General features: G+C 38.1%; 1 protein-coding gene across 2 annotated transcripts in view; it reads right to left on the bottom strand.

The window, feature by feature from the left end:
- The window catches only part of TNKS (tankyrase), a 157,095-nt gene that overhangs the window by 128,265 nt on the left and 11,525 nt on the right, over positions 1–17,305 (bottom strand). For both annotated transcript variants that reach the window (XM_053916860.1, XM_053916861.1), the window contains exon 2: positions 1,999–2,223. In XM_053916860.1, the coding sequence (XP_053772835.1) occupies positions 1,999–2,223 (225 nt within the window). The remainder of the gene's footprint in view (positions 1–1,998; positions 2,224–17,305) is intronic.

Raw genomic sequence — 17,305 nt, 5'->3', positions numbered from 1 at the left:
GGGGGGGAGGGGGCACAAGGCTTTCAATTCTTTTACCCAGTTGTCCCAAAGTGGAAATATGCCTAATAGAAACATTTCAGGGTTCCTAATTACACTCAAATTCAGAAAGCATGATGCATAAGCTACCAGAGGTTTCAGTGCACCTAAGGATAAAATTAATAGGTTCCTGAAAGCTAATTAAGCGTCGAGAAGGGTCTACAACCACTCTTGTTTCCCACGATAACTGCGTTACATGCTTTAATAGTAGGTACAGCCTCAATTATATTTTGATTATAGTTTCAAAGGAGCCCTTCTCCTTCCCTCAACTTTTACAACGCAGCATAAGAACTTACATGGAAGGAGGGCAACATATGCCAAAGCCTACTGAGGGGTGCAGGGCTAGAGCACTGTGGGAATCCATCCTTTAAAAATTCAAATCCTACTCTCCTTTATTTCAACAGGGCCAGGATAAAAGGAACATATGAATTACATACTTTGGAAGTAGGACCAGGAAAAGGAAAAGGAGAGGCATATTAATTTCAATAAGACATTAAAAGCACTAATAGAATGAAAAATTCAGAGAGGTAAAGATAAGAAAATAGAACACTGAAGCATAGAAAGGAGAATATTGCAAGAAGGTGAAAACTGTATAAAATTCTATGACTAACGAAAGAAAACTCCAACGTATATAACAAGGCAAAGTAATAAGGGATGATGGTAAGGCAGTTGAAAGTCTAGAAGATTAGATGAGAATACAAATCAAGTCCCATAATAGTTATTACACACTAACATACCACAAGTGGCTTAATTTCAAGCTTTTCAGGGCAATTTTTTGTAAGGACTTAGTCCAAGATATGGCTGTTTAGTGCGCGACTTAAGAGACAAGGGGAGAATGCACTGAGATGGAAGATGGCAACGGTCAGATAGGACAGGGCACCCAGACGGTCATGTCACGGACGTTAGCGTGACAAAGGGTGATGGCAGAAATGTGATAAAGAACACTGTATGTTAAGTACGGCAATAATCTGAGAAAAACCGAGAAATGTTAAAGGCTGTGAAAATGGCTATTGAGAGGGAGAAAACCTTAATGGCACCGACACTCCACCTTTGAAAACGACATATATATTTGAGTTTTTTCATGAAGATAACTAACTAAACCGACCTGGATGCCATCCACGCAGACAATTACAGAAACCAACTTGCCGTGGGCCAAACAAACGCCCACCATCTTGAGTTTGAAGAAATAGATGACACATTCAAGAGAAACCACGCTTGTCCTCTAGAAGCTTTGGATTTTTAAAATGGAAAATGTTATCCAATACAGCAAAATCCAAATTTTATATATATTTAGATATACAAAAGAGAAGGAAATGCTGATGAAATACAGTCTCATATAATCTCAGTACTTACAATGGTTGAAAAGTTCAATTCTGTTTGAAATTGCTTTTCCTCTAGACTGTGGCACATAATGAAAATATTAAGCTTTGAACTACTGTATTTGAACTACTCACTCAAAGCTTTCCAGTCCTAATAAAATAGGTGGCGTTCAATTTTAGCAACATAAAGAGAAGGCTTTGCATTAGTACTAGATAACTTTCCTTGAATCGAAGTAAAGCTTCCAAATATGTCATCCAATTCATTAAGGATTTGTGCTTTATGGTGGCTCTCATTGATGCTAGGATAGAAAATTTGCTATCTCTTAGAGACTGCATATTAACTAAGTTTGATAACAGTAATCTATCAAAATTTAGTTCCACACCAGTTAGCATTTGACTTGCATTTGGAGAGTTAATGTTATGAATCTCGTTCTTAACCAACTTTAGATTACCATCTCTTTATTTCGCTTTTGATGGAGAAATGATTGCTTCTAAGAATAAGAAGTAATAAAACCCTCTCTAGTTATTCTAAGGGAATACTACTTCACTACAATAAAAACACAAGAGAAAACAGTAACCTTTATTTAAGATTTTGTACAGTCAGGTTGATCTTACAATTTCGATATCCTCAAATAACACTTACCAATACATACATCGATTTTCCCTTTGATAGCAGCTTCATGCAGAGGAGTATAGTTCCAGTTATCTCTGGCATTCGGATCGGCTCCTTGGCACAGTAACAGACTCACCACCTCAGCATGGCCGAAAGAGCAGGCGTTATGAAGTGGGATGAGACCTCCATCATCACGGGCATGCACGTTAGCACCCATCTGTAGTAAATGTTCTACGACATCCTTCCTTCCAAAACCTAAAAATAAAGAGGGAAACTATCTTATACATCAAATCAATTTTATAAAAAGATCCACTAGAATTCCTTTAATGGTATCAACAAATAAGAACTCAAGTACTATCTCCTAAAAAAGGTTAAAAAAAAAAGCTAACACTCAAATGGGCTCTCATTTCACAAAACTTAGAACTGACAAAGCTCCTTCTTTAGACTTTGGGCAGTTGATTAAAAGAATATACATATATTTATTCAATACCTCTATGTGCTGGGCAACAGCGCCAGACAAGGCTCCTGCCCAAGGCATTCACCTCCCCCTCATACTTCACAAGACAAAAATCAAACGTATAAATCCACCTATTTTAAGAGATAAAGGTTATTTAAATACTGCTGAAAACGAAATCACAAGACTCATCAACAGGGAATTGAGCCCAAACTGGAGAAATTAGGGAAACTGGAAAAAAATGTATGAATGCCAGAAATATGTGGTGATAGTTTGTTTGCAAGTTATTTAAAAAGGAAGAACAAAAGATAATACCAAAATATCTCCTCTTAGGGCTCGTGGTCAAACTGAATGAAGTAGATAGTTAAGTGAAACAATTCCAGCTTGGATTTACTGAGTCTGAGGAAACAATACAACAAACGAATAGGAATGCAGGCATTTGAAAATACATAAGCAGAACACTAGGAAGAAGTATCACAACTTTTAGACGGGAAAGGGGAGAGGGGGGCGCGGGGACATGACCTGACCTGAGGCAGTGTGAGGACTAGCTGAGCACTGAGAAGGGTGTGAAACACCGGGAAAGGACGGCATCAGGGAAGTCAGAGGGCAGCAACATCAGGCAATGTCCAGCACAATGAGGATTTTAGTGCGGTCAGAGGGAAAGGGAAGAAACAGCCGATGACAATTTTAAATTAATTGCATTACAGGGGTGAAATTACAAGCTACAGTGCAACGGGTTGGAAAAAAACTGCAAATATTAGCATTGTTAGCTTTACCAGCTAAACCTTTATTAATGACCCTTTCCTACTTTAAATTTTGTTAGGTCTTATTGGCTAGGTATCAGTACCTCCACGCTATTACTCACTATGTAAATATTGTTAGAAGTAGCATCTCAAGTAAAACTAAAAAGCAGTAGAAGAGTCATATCTTCCTCCATTTTATACATACACAAACTAAATAATTGTGTGAGAAACAGAAAATAAAATATATTTCAACCTATGTTCTACACACTATCTACTGTAAAAAGTCACCAAAGTAAAAGAGAAGTTCCCACCGATACCTATCAAAGTGAGAATTAGGTGTCCATAGAAAATACCCTTCAAATTCAGCTGAAGTTTTGGGGAGAGAGTGCGAGACCTGGAAGAGAGCTGCATACTCTGGGGAGGAGGAAGGTTGGAGCACGTACTTGGAAGTGCAGTTCACGACTGTCAGAACTGAGGGAAGGAACCCTCACTGATAAACTGAGGGTAGGAGGTGTCGCGCACAGGGTGATTCCAAAAGGAGCAGGTGCGTGCCGGGCATTTGTCGTAGCGCATGACACTCCTAAGAGCTTCGTAAAGGATGTCTGCTTACCGTTTTTATTTTTATTGTTGTCGAGAAACAGGCATCTACACTGAGCAAAAAGATTTCCTCTGTAATAGTGAAATTATACCTTGTGTATACCTCTGTGATCGGAGGTCTTACCAGCACATACTGTGTGTTGGTGGAAAAAGGTTTTACACTGTCTTAATTTTTGGTGACCATTGCTGGATGAGAGAGGGACGGTTCATTGCTTTTTCTTTTGCACTTCATAAAATTGAGCCATAAATATGTGTCTAAGCAGCAACATTATTTCTTTTCAGAGCATGACTTAGCTCCTTTTCTAACCGAGGGTCTGGTCTGCGCTGTGTGTCTGGGATGCTTTCACAGAAGGACTGTCTTCCTGAGAGTCCGTTAGTGATGAGTCACTTCCAACTCTAAGTGGTACTTGAACTGATCTTGTTTATTTATTTATTTTTGGCTCTTTAAACCCAAATAAGCAAATCCATTACAGGGATAATTATGACCATACACTTTGGTTATGAAACAAAGGCCTTATATAACCATTAGAAATAATGAATTCTCTTTTTGTGTGAACAATCATGTGTAAGCATTTAACATTGATAGAATGGTGAACGACTATGCTTTGCACTCAGTAGATCAGGGAAAGTATATGTTGAATAAACTTTAACAAAACCTCTGATTAAATAATGCATTTTACAATTCAAAACAGTCGGAAGAGATGACTCTGGAATTGCCACATAAAATGTTTTTACTGACTTTGACTGTTCACCTCACCTCCTTTCATAAATTTGTGTGCACATACGTACATATATTTTATACAAAATTGTTTTTATATAAGAGAACAGTTAAACAGAAACATTTCATAATTCTCCTAGTGATTTAGTCTCTTTTTCTATCCATCTATGCTTCCAGTATATATATTTTTTCTCCTATATTTTATATCTTATGTTTTTATTCTAAAAGACTGATTAATCTAAAAAACAACTTGCTATGTTTTTGAATGTTATACAGCAGTGGGCAAAAGTAGGTTTACAGTTGTGCATACGGAACATTTCATTCTTGTATTATTTATTAATTATTACATTATTTATTTGTATTACAACTGTAAACCTACTTTTGGCCACCCTGTATAATATCCTGTTTTTTCTTGTGTATATGGTTTGTACCCTTTTTGGTGACTTTTAAAATTATGGTAAAATATATACATTTTAAAATGTTAAAATTTTGTTTAAAACTAAATCGGTCATCTTAGCCATTTTAAATCTAAAATTTAGTGGCATTAACAATGTTCTATCACATCCTTTAGTACAGGGCAATGAATTACATGAAAACCATCATTTGTTTAACAGAGCCTTTATTTTCGGACATCTAAATTCTTTCCATAGTTTCCTGTAAATAACATTACGACAAACATTCTTGATACAAAAACCTCTGGTCACATATGAAATTTTTCAATGCTAAAATTTGAAAAGTGGTATTGCTGAGTCATAGGGTAATGCCACACTTCTCCTAAAATGTTGTACCAGTTTATACATCATCAGCATCGGTGTGAGCACAGTTCACTTTCACTGCATTCTTTCTGATACTGGGCATTTTTGTTCCCTGTTCTCTTTTAGATCAAAAAGTTTTAGTTTAGTAACTTTGCTGTTTTGCCTCGGGTTATAATGGATATTTTTTTTAAGTGCCAACTGATGAGTTATAAAGTATATTATTTTAACTTTGCTTGTTAGGGAAGAAAGGACATTTGTCCTCAATCATTGTTAATGCATTATTTAGGGAAATGTGAATTTGTACTCAGGCTTTACTCAGATTTATAAAGAAGGAGCTCATTAAATCTTCATGAGTAAAGAAAGCACCTGTGGCCCATGGGAGCCTAGGGCTGTGAGAGTTGGGGCCAAGGACAGTGAAGTTAGAGAATTAAACAGAACCAACATCTATGAAGTTCTGCAGATATTAAAAAACAAAAAACAGGCAGCAAGATAGTTACATTAGTGTGTTCCCTACACTTCTGGTGTTCCAGTTACTAATAAAAAATTGACCTATTTTCACCCCAAAATTTCAGCTGAATTTGAAGGGTATTTTCTATGGAAACTTAATTCTCACTTTGATAGGTATCAATGGGAACTTTTACTTTGGTGACTTTTTACAGTAGATAGTGTGTAGAACATAGGTTGAAATAAATTTTTTTTATTTTCTGTTTCTCACACAATTATTTAGTTTGTGTATGCATAAAATGGAGGAAGATATGACTCTTCTACTGCTTTTTAGTTTTACTTGAGATGCTACTTCTAACAATATTATCTAGCAAGTAATAGCGTGGAGGTACTGATACCTAGCCAATAAGACCTAACAAAATTTAAAGTAGGAAAGGGTCATTAATAAAGGTTTAGCTGGTAAAGCTAACAATGCTAATATTTGCAGTTTTTTTCCAACCCGTTGCACTGTAGCTTGTAATTTCACCCCTGTAATGCAATTAATTTAAAATTGTCATCGGCTGTTTCTTCCCTTTCCCTCTGACCGCACTAAAATCCTCATTGTGCTGGACATTGCCTGATGTTGCTGCCCTCTGACTTCCCTGATGCCGTCCTTTCCCGGTGTTTCACACCCTTCTCAGTGCTCGGCTAGTCCTCACACTGCCTCAGGTCAGGTCGTGCTCTCCCCCCTGCCCTTTCCCGTCTAAAAGTTGTGATACTTCTTCCTAGTGTTCTGCTTATGTATTTTCAAATGCCTGCATTCCCGTTTGTCCATATAACCTTCGAACTGGTCTCTTTCCGCTGTCACATCTGCTGCCCTACAATTCGCCCTTTCAGAGGAGGCAGAGTGGTCTTTTCAGGGCATAGACCCTGGCTTGAGATTCTGCAATGGGTTCCCATGACACATACAGTAAAATATTAATACAAACTCCTTATGACCTGCAGGGCTCTGTGTGAGCTGGCCCTTCTCGCCTCTCCTGCCTCCCATTAAGTATCACTCACCCTTTCACTTTCTAGTGCCTGAACATGACAAAATCCTTTCCGCCTCAGGGACTTTGCATTTGCTGTGTGCTCTGCCTGAAGACCTGGGATGCAGACCTTCACACATCTAGCTCAGTCTTTCATCCAATTCTCAGCTCAAAGATAAAGCAACTCAGAGACAGTCTGGCCACCCAACCTATCTAAAGTCACTCTCGCTCACACACACCCTTCCGTCACTGTTTCCACTGTCCTTCAGTACCTAATCACTACCTGAAAGTTCATTTGTTTGCATATTTGCCTTTTATGTCTCTGCCCTTTCAAGCTGTTCCATGAAGAGAGGTACCCGACGGTCTCAGGAGCTGTTTGTATCTCCAGCACCTAGAACAGTGCCTGATATGCACTCAATAATGTACTTGATGACTACATGAATATGTGAGTACATGTTTACTTCATGAAAAGTAGACCAGAATAGTAAATAAGCAGCTTTTAATTTTATATTTTTAAGGTACAAAAAGAAAACAGATTTAAAGGTTTTTCAACTATGAAAATATCAGAAATATTGAAAAAAATCAGATAACCACCATCAACATTTTGATGATTTAACTTCGATCTCTTTGTCCAAAATGTCCTCTAATATGGTCTATCAATTTCCATTTTCAAGCAAAATGTTTGACAGTACTCATTTCCCAATCCTGAGTACATTAATGTAATTTATAAGCTTTAAAAGCAGAGGCAAAAAAATAAGAATGTTATTTACAGTTTTGGTTCAGATATTTGCATTTTTCTTTTGAAAATGAAATAAATACAATTGAATCTCTTAATCCTAGTTATCTTTATTCTCCAGACATACCATTACATTAGTCAATGTTTTTACATCTTAGCATATTTTATACTTTTCATATTTTTAAATATATTAGGTTTACATATTTATAAATATTGCTTAATATATTTACATTTTCTGTGTATTTATTAGTATATTTATACATTATATATTGTACAGTTCATGTTATTAGAATATATTATATATTCATATTATATCATCAATATCACTTGGTTCAACCTATATTACTGAGAGGCTAACGATTACAGCAAATATCCCCTTTTTTCTGGCAAACTCAATTTTGCTCAGGAATTGGACGGAAAGTAATATGGTAAAAGAAGGTAATCCTTTCCCCAGTTTAGGGAGTGAATCCTGATTACTTTACACCACAAAGGTGATTCATTTCCCTCTGTCTGTAAATAGCAATGAGACAGAAGGAAAACTCTAGAAGCTTCTAGAAGGATTTTTCTCCTCACTAACAGAAAGTACGTGGAGGATGAAGGCCCCTTTCTTCTCTCTCCTCTCTACTTTTAGAAAATTCTCATGAGGTTATGACATTTGGAGCTGCTGCTATCATGTTGGGAAGGTCAACAGAATTAAGAAAATGCTGGCATAGAAGCCTACAGTGTCCACAGTGTGCTGGACCAACTACTGAACTTCCTGCCTCCAGATTGGTCAAGCAGGAAGTAAATGTCCTTGGCTTTAAGTTCCTGTTAGATGGGTTTTGGAATACTTACAGCCGAACCCATGCAAACTGATACAACCATCTGTTCACATGTTTACTCACTATTCAAGTTTCACCTGTTAGCTACTGGTTCACTGTCTTAACCCAATTTTCTGTTTGTCTTTTTCTTACCGTTTCGTAGGAGTTCTTTATATGTTCTGAACACCAATGCTGTGTTGGTTATGTGCATTATAAATATATGAGTATTCTCTCCATTTATGGCTTGTCTTTAAACTGTTTACAATGAGATTTCATACAAATTTTAAACTTTAACAGAGTAAAATTTATCAATCTTTCCCTGCAAGGTTTGTGCTTCCTACATGATCTTTAAGACATCTTTCCTATTGCTACTTTCCTTCTAGATTATTTTTATAATTTTGCTTTTCACGTTTAAATCTTTAATCTACTTGTTTGATGCGAGTTAGGGACTTCAGTGTTTTCCGTATCTTTTATCTTTGGTCAGTTTACCTGTCTAGCAGTTTAACACCAAAGTCAGCCTAGATATTGGGTGCGGCAGTGTCACACCACTCTGTTACTCTCAAAAATTATCTTGGCTATTATTGCTTCTGGATGTTCAATGAGTATCTTAAAGTTCCATGAAGAAGCCTGTTAGAAACTGTTTTTAAAAACTCACTAGTTAGAATCAATCCTGGAAAGCTGGCAAATTTGCAATACTGTCTTCTAATCCAGGTACATAATGTACCTCTTCTTCAATTCTGGTCTGTTAAGTTCTTCTATTGTGTGTTTTTCTCCATTAACACCCTGCACATATTTATCAGGTATTATTGGGGATTTCAATGTTTTTGGTGCTTGGAGGATGGGGAGGGCAGTGGTACACTGGGAAGGTCAGAAAAGCCAGATCACACAGAACTTCTGAGTCCTAAGTAAGGCGTTTGGGTTTGAGCAGGGGTTTGTCTGCTAGCTGATACAGCTAGAGTGCAGAGATGGGGTCAGAAAGACGGGCAAGGGCTAGGTTATCTAGAGCTTTTATGTCAGTTAAGAACATATTCAGATGCAAGTAACAGAATACTTAAAATGGTGAAGGCTTAAAGAAAATGTGGAGATTCACATGTCCCAGACAACTTGTCTTGTCAAAGCAATCCAGGCTGGCATAATAGTTCAATAATGGTATTAAGAGCTCTTTAAAAATCTTTCCACGTTGGCATCCTTAGCATGTATGAGTTTTCTTCCACTTGCTTGTCCCTTCCTCTTCACAGAAGAGTGCTACACCTCCTCCAAGCCTCATCATTCAGGTTCCCACACAAGATGGGGGAGAGGGCAAAGGGAGAAAAAAGGCTTAAACTTGGCCTTGTTAGTATTAACAAAGCCTCTTCAGATACTTGCACCTATATCTATCTCATTAGCCAAAAACACGGTGTCATCTGTCCAGCTAACCAGAAAGTCTGGAAAATCAAGTCTTTCATAGCTGGGCACACTGCTGCCTAAAAGAAATTTAAGATATGGGATTAAGATTAAAGGAGAAAATACATTTTGGCTGGATGACCAACAGTATCTGCTGCAACTTTGTAAGTCACGAGTAAGAAGTTCGGATTTTATTTTAAGTACTTAGGAAGTCATTTATAAGAGAAATTACTTAAAAATAGATTGGAGAGGGTTTAGAGCAAAATCAGAGAAACAGGTTAAAAAACTTTGCCACAGTCTAGGCAAGAATTGATGGTGGCTTGGAATAGGATGGTGGTAGTGTACTTGGGTCAGAAACAGAGAAAACTAGGAGAGGTTTTAAAGGCAAAATGACTGGCTCCCAAGTTTCTGACTTAAGCAACTCACTTTATGGAGGTGCCATTTGGGGAAGGGTCAGGGCAAGCAAGTAGTAATAAAAAGTTCACCTTGATAAATTGTTCTTCTCCACCTACTAAACTAAGTAATATAAACCCATTTTATAAATTCCAGCAATTCTTTGTCCTGAAGAGTGTGTGAGAAAGAATTACATTATTTCACATATTCGAAGAAATTTAAAAACATACTATGTGAAAAGCATTGTTGCTGGCTCTCTGAGAAAAAACTGAATGCACAGCACATAACCTCATCCCAATACACTTAACAATTTCCCTTATTATAATGTTAGAGTTTCAATTCAGGCCATTTAAACATGTTTCAATATCAAACGTAACACCATTGATATCTATTCACCAGGTCTGAGTTTAGAGACAGAAAACTGTTTCACTTCCGTTCAGCATTTTATTGCCTAAAATTAAAGCTTCAGAGGAACAATGTTGGCCAATATTAAATCTTGTAACTAACAACTACAACTTCTAAAATTTAATAAAAGAAGAAAACCCTAAAGTGTCTGCAGTATTTTAAAGTGATGTTTTTATTTATGGTAGCAGAGTCACAGCTTAAAGACATTTTTCACTCTGATTGAACTGTCAGCAAAGCCACCGCCACGGTACATCACTTGAACTGCTAAATCCATTGGCCTGTACTTACACACCCAATGAGAAAATGTGCACTCTCGCCTATATTTATTTATTTTTAATTTTCCCCTAAGTATAAAAATATTATACCCTAAAGATACTTAAAGTGAAAATAAAATAAGTTTGGGATTGCCTGGGGAAAAAAAAAAACTCATGAAGTCTTATGCATATTACCCAATTTTCCAGACAGAAAGGCAATCAGAGAAGGTGAGTTGGGAAAGATGAGAAGGTACTTGGTGACAGATGTGACTTGTTCGTTCATTCTCTCTCAAAACATTAGGGAAAACTAGAATCTAAAATACTAGAATGGCCTACTTACTTTCTTAAGCATTATTAATTCACTTTTGTTCAAATAAAACAAAATAAAAACTCCCTTTTAACAATGACAAAATTAGGCTGACACATTTATGTAATAGCTATACAATTTTAACAGTAATTTTTCTTTCCCGGCTAACAGACTCATCATTCACCAATTCAAGACTGGTAGTCCCAGATATCTGTGAGTGTCTCTAAAGGTCCATTAAACACGGGAATTTATAATTTTACTGAATTAATATCTTAATCACACTTTTATCTTGTCTGATGTGCAGGAGGCAGCCTCAAAATTAGAGAGGGGCACCTAGCAGAGCAGACCCATCTCAACATGGTTTTCTACTAACTTTCTTGTGCAGACCTACCTTCTGAAGTCGTCTGAAGTACTCAACTGTACTGCACTTAATGGAGAGAAGTATCTACCACAGTTTCTCTAACCTGGGGGCCGGGGGAAATCTTGTGGCATTCTTTAAAAGTCGTTTCCCATATACTGGGTTAAGTTCATGCAGTCCAATGTACACAGAACCGCAGACACCCAGTAACAGACTCCTGCTTATTTTATAATAAATGTTCTGTGACAAAGAAAAATACATTTTCTCTTTAATATTCAAAGTCACTGCTGCTTTCTCATCTAATTCCGATTCTAACTACATTAGCCTTTAAATAAAGCACTACTTTATACTTCATTGGATCGGGAATCACTGTTGAGCAACAGGGAGTGTATTCCCTATTGTTCTTAAAATAACAGTCCAGAAAACAAACTGCAAAATGACTTCTATAAAGTCAATGAAGTTGCATGTTTTTCATTTGTCAAAGGCAGACTCTGACAGATAAATTTTTCCATTTTACAAAACCTGATTTAGAAAGGAAAATGTTTACACTTAAAAGAGACACATTTATTGAAGAAGATACAAGATACAAGAAATATTGTACACAGCACAATGATGCCTCAGTCCCCTTCAAAGTAGGCACCTTGGGACTTCACAGTTCTCCCAGCATCTCTTCCACTGTTCAAATAACTCTGCAAAATCCTTTGTTGGAATCACCATCAGCCGCTCTGTAGTATTTTCCTGAATCTCATTAACAGTCTGAAATCTCTTCCCTTTCAAAGGTGATTTTAGTTTTGAGAAAACCCAGAAGTTGCAGGGTGCTGAATCTGAGCTGTTGTGGGGATGAGCTGCCTGGGTCACTGATCTTTGTCGACTGCAGCCGGTACACATTCAACATTCTCAGGTGCTCTGCTTGCTGCAGGCCTTCCAGAACTTGGGTCACTTTCCACAGATTCAGGACCATCTGAAGCATTTGTGCCATACTTTCATTTGTGCTGCACTCATTGCATTGTCCCCAAAAGCACTCTGAATCATTTGAACAGTTTCCACAGAGGAATGTTCAAGTTTTACACAAAACTGGATACAGATTCGTTGCTCTACTCACTCAGTCATTTTGAATGTGGTGCCACACAGTACACATGCTCACTCAATGGTGTCTACCAACCCCACTGACTAGTACAGTGAAGTCGTCTTTGTTCACCCATGTGCCTTCCAGTCCACTCTGCTTGGCTGCCAGGCTACATCAATGTTGCACAAGCCATTCTCATTATATTAACAATGGCTGGACTTTTTCCAGAGACAGATCTCGTATTGTCAAGAAGGTGTGCCTTCCCCAAACCCACTAAGAAATCACTGGAAGCAAAAAAGGGTAAGAGGAATCCTAAATTCCAGCTAAAAACAGAACAACAACAAAAAAATCCCAGCACTGTAAGAAATCAATCCTCCTTGCGGAGGAAGGAAAAAAAGGCTGGGTGCCACTGTGAAAAGAAACAGTAGCTTAAGAGCTGCAGCTGCAGATCAGGCACCCTAGACAGAGGACAGCGTGGAGGAAGGTGTTCACCCCTTAACATTGTCACACTGCCCCGCTATGCTACTGTGGAATGTGAAGGCAGTATTTCCAGTGGTGCTGTAGCCAAAAGAGGGGAAACGGCAAGGCAACTAAAACTTGCCAGGGGTGGGAGGTAAAACACAGGCAGACTCCCAGTTAGGCATTCCCAAGGAAGGTCACCGCACTTAGAAAGGGTCGGGGAAACCCTGAGCAACCAGGGTGTGTTCAGCAAAAGCCACCAGCCAGAGCCTCTCCATCCTGGCACACATCCTGGTGTGTCTCAGCTCTGAAGGACCAAAACCTAGCAAACGGGCTTTCGCCACCCAGAAAACCAATGCCCATCAAAACCCATCCTCCCTGACAAATGCAACATTGGCCCAAATAGCTGTTAGTTCTAACGGAATACAAACTCAAGAGTGGAAAATAATGATATGTCTACGGAGCGCAGGCACCATGACAGAACAAAATGAAAGTAGAATTAATAGACCAAAAAAAGACATTTAAACTTGGCAAATTAAATGTTGCTGGGGGAAAAAATGGAGAATATTAAAATGTGACATGAGAAAAATCTATCAAATAAAACCAACTGGAAAAATTGTCATGAAAAATATAATAGGACAAATAAAAATACAATGAATTGACTGAATAGTAATGGAAAAAGAATAAATCCCTGAGAAAATCAGGTTGAAGAACTCTTCCGCAAAGTATCTGAAAGGGATAAAAGAAAAAAACAAAACAGAAGGAGAGAATGAGAAAAGACAGGAGAGATAGTGGACAGGAAGAGAGGGAACATACAGAAGTAACTACAGGACTTCTCATAATTAAAGGAAAACATAAACTTTACATTAGTAAGAGTCCATGAAGTACAAAACAGAATAAACAGACACATTATAGTGAAGTCTAATAATATTAAAGGCTATGAAATTTCTAAATCACTTAGAAATAAACGAAGATCATCTAAAAATAGCAGGAATCAAAGTGGAATATACCGCTTTAAGAAGTGGTATATTCACACAATGAAATTTTACATAACAATGAAAATGAACAAACTACAACTGTGCAACAGACGAATCTCAGGCTGATTACATACATACTATATCATTTACATCACGTTTAAGAACAGACAAAACCAATCTTTTGAGTAGCAGAGATGCAGTGACTAAAGACACGAGACAGGGGCTTCTGGATCACTGATCACGATCTGATTCTTGATCGGGGCACTAGTCACCCAGCTGCATTCACTTTGTAAATTCACCTAGTTACATACTTACGATTTGTGCACACTTCTGTACATATGCTATATTTTTAAAAAGAAATTATGGTAATGGCTGGTGTTGCCAAGGGATACATATTAGTAGAACCTTTCAGCAAAGCAATTTTAGTAACGCACATCTACACTCCAACATTCTAGGAATAGATGTATAGCACTGTCTTAAAAACTTTCAGCAATTTTAGCTCATTTCACAGACAAAGCCCAGACTTCCTATAACTCTACAACTTCATGAGTACCAAGCCAGGTTTTCCTCTGAGATAATAACTACCGTATAAGCTCATAAATAGTAATAATTGTCAAAAATACTTCTTAAATCATAAAAGGTTGTACAAATACCACATGTTCTTTATCTCACTTGACTTGGGAGTCTTAACCTGGGTTCCCTATGTCCTCAAACAATGATCCTCAACCCTGTCTACATGTTAAAATCACCAGAGGAGTTTAAAAAAATAAATAAAAGGCCCTGGCTGGTTTGGCCCAGTGGATTGAGTGCTGGCCTGAGAACTGAAAGGTCCGATTCCCAGTCGGGCAGGGCACATGCCTGGGTTGTGGGCCAGGTCCCCGGTTGGGGGCGTGCAAGAGGCAACCGATGGATGTTTTTCTCCCTCTCTTTCTCCATCCCTTCCCCTTTCTCTAAAAAGTAGTTAATTAACTGACTGATTTTAAAAAATAAATAAAAGCCCTACCCCTGCCTGTGGGATTGGATCTGATTAGACTAGGGTTTAGGACCGCTGCTCTCAGAGCAGTGAGCATCAGCATGCAGACGGAACTTGTTAAAAATGCAAATTCTCAGGCTCTATTCCAGAACAACTGAATGAGAGACTTTGGGAGAGTGGCCTACCAACCTGTTTGAAAACCATGGCTCTTGTGCGTCTGAAAGTCTGTAATCATCTGAAAATTACATGTAAAATTTGGCGTTTAAGTATATCTTTCTGGAGAAAATGTCTATACCTTTTACAGATTCTCAAAAGAATGTTAACAAAATTAAGAACCACTCGTATTAGCTTGACAACTTCCAAAGTGTGGGGATCTAAGGTCAAAACTACGTAGAAAATGATACTAAGGTGCTTTGCCTTCTTGCTTTTATACCACAAGCTGATCATCTAGAAAGCGTGCGCGGTGCTCCTGATGACACAAGAGCAATGTGATAAAACTCGGCATGAACCCAGGCAGTGGCACCAAACTACAGTGTTAATCATTGTATTCCTCAACGCCAGGTTCTCACAGTTAAAATAAAAAAAAGCCCCCAGTTTCACTGAAGAATATCCTTCATGAAAATGTAAATATTATTAATGTTATTCAATGCCAACCCTCGAGTACATCTCTCTCTAATATTCTTGTGGCGAAACGAGAAGTACACACGGATCACTTCTACTACACACCATACGGTTGTCTCGAGGAACGAAACATGCTCCTGTTGGAGCTCAGTCTGATCTGTGTATTCGGCAGGCACTTTCTCCAGAGTGAACAAAGCGGGCCTGTACCCTCAAGGAAAACAGCAGATAATATTTGTTCCCAATGACAAAATTTGAGCTTTCAAATAAAGATGACAATTTTTTTAAATGGCATCTGCCACCATGAGCTTAACAATTTCCCAATACTTTTGCGGTAAGATTGGTGGTGATATTAACAAATGTGTTTATTATATAAAAGTGAAATGCGTCAACATTTGGACGATATGCAGAACTCAGTGAATTAATATTTTTGAAATGACCAAAACATGCTTGTAGGTGTAAGATCCATTCATGCAAGACAGGCCAATGAATTTTAGCATAACAGAGTGTGAAAAATTTACTGATACGGCTTCAGAGTCCGTATTGCAGCTAATCTTTAGGAAAATGCTATTTATCAACTTTGGGTGTAGTATCAAAGAAAACAAATCTAAGGTTATCTCCGAATGCTATGAAAAGATTTCTTCACTTTCCAACTACAAAGTTATCCAGGATTTAAAGCAGAATTACCTTCGTACACATTAATCCAAAAAAATAATAAAGCACAACAAATGGCACGCAGAAGCAATGAAAATTCATCTGTTCTATTCAGTCAGAAACATTACAGTGACTTACAAAGTGTAAAATACTCCCTCTTTTCATTAATCTTGTTTTAGAAAATACTTTTCTTTAAACGTGTGATGTACCTCTAACACATGTGGACCCTAAGAAAGAAGACACATACCAAGAAGGGCTCCTGGTAACTGGGGTCAAATTTAAAAAAGAGAGCCTAGCAGTCCGTTATAAACAGGGGCCTCTCACACAAGCCATGCTTCAGGGAGAAGCCTACCTGTACTAAGTCCCTGCCAGTTGAGCAATCCCTTATAAAGGAGTTCCTGGAACTGCATTTCAATCAATAGGATTGAGGCCATCCCCATCCAGTCAGAGTTGCACAGCTATATCCATATCAGCAATTTTACCAAACAAGCAAAGCAGCTCCATCCTGACCAATCAGGGCAGCACCTTTTGGACCAATCATACTGCAAGGATCTGGAATCCTCATTTGCATGAGGATGAACCAATCAGGGACTGGGGTTGGGGACTTCTGTCAATATAAGTCAGCTCCTCTCTGGCTCCAGCACACTTTCCCTTTCCACCAAAGACTGTATCCCTGGCTGGAACTGAAGAATCAAAGGTTGAAACAACCAAACACATCTCACTGGTCCACAGTCAGTGGAGCAGACTGGCGTAGCGCAGAGCAAAGCAGATGGAGCAGACCATAGCAGAGCTGCCTAGCCAAAGAGGGGCCTTACCCCCCAGAAGGCCACCTTGTAGCCATGCTGTTCTATAGCCGCGCTGTCTCTTAATTGAGCTGTAACACTATTAAGCTGTTCTCACAGCTGTGCTAGATCACATGAGCTGTTTGCACTGAATAGTTTCCTTCTTCACTTCATCCCAAACTGGGGATTACTGTTGGTGGTAAATTGGCACCAAGAACCATCGGTTGACACAGAGTTTATTATCGTTAAATTTTAATGTCTTGGTTTTAATTCCTAATATGATAAATCTCCATAGACATAATCCACATAAACAAAAAAGCTCTATCAATTATTTTTAAGAGTGTAAAAGAGCTCACAGACTGACAAATTTGAGAACCACTGCATTTTAACTACAAACTTTCTCAGGAGCAGGAAATAATTCTCATCTTCTTGGTGCTTATAGCACTTACATTTA

The sequence above is a fragment of the Desmodus rotundus genome, chromosome 13 (genome assembly GCF_022682495.2).
Source record: "Desmodus rotundus isolate HL8 chromosome 13, HLdesRot8A.1, whole genome shotgun sequence".
NCBI lineage: Eukaryota > Metazoa > Chordata > Mammalia > Chiroptera > Phyllostomidae > Desmodus > Desmodus rotundus.
The sequence above is the reverse complement of the archived record's forward strand: the minus strand, read 5'-3'. Positions and strand labels throughout refer to the sequence as shown.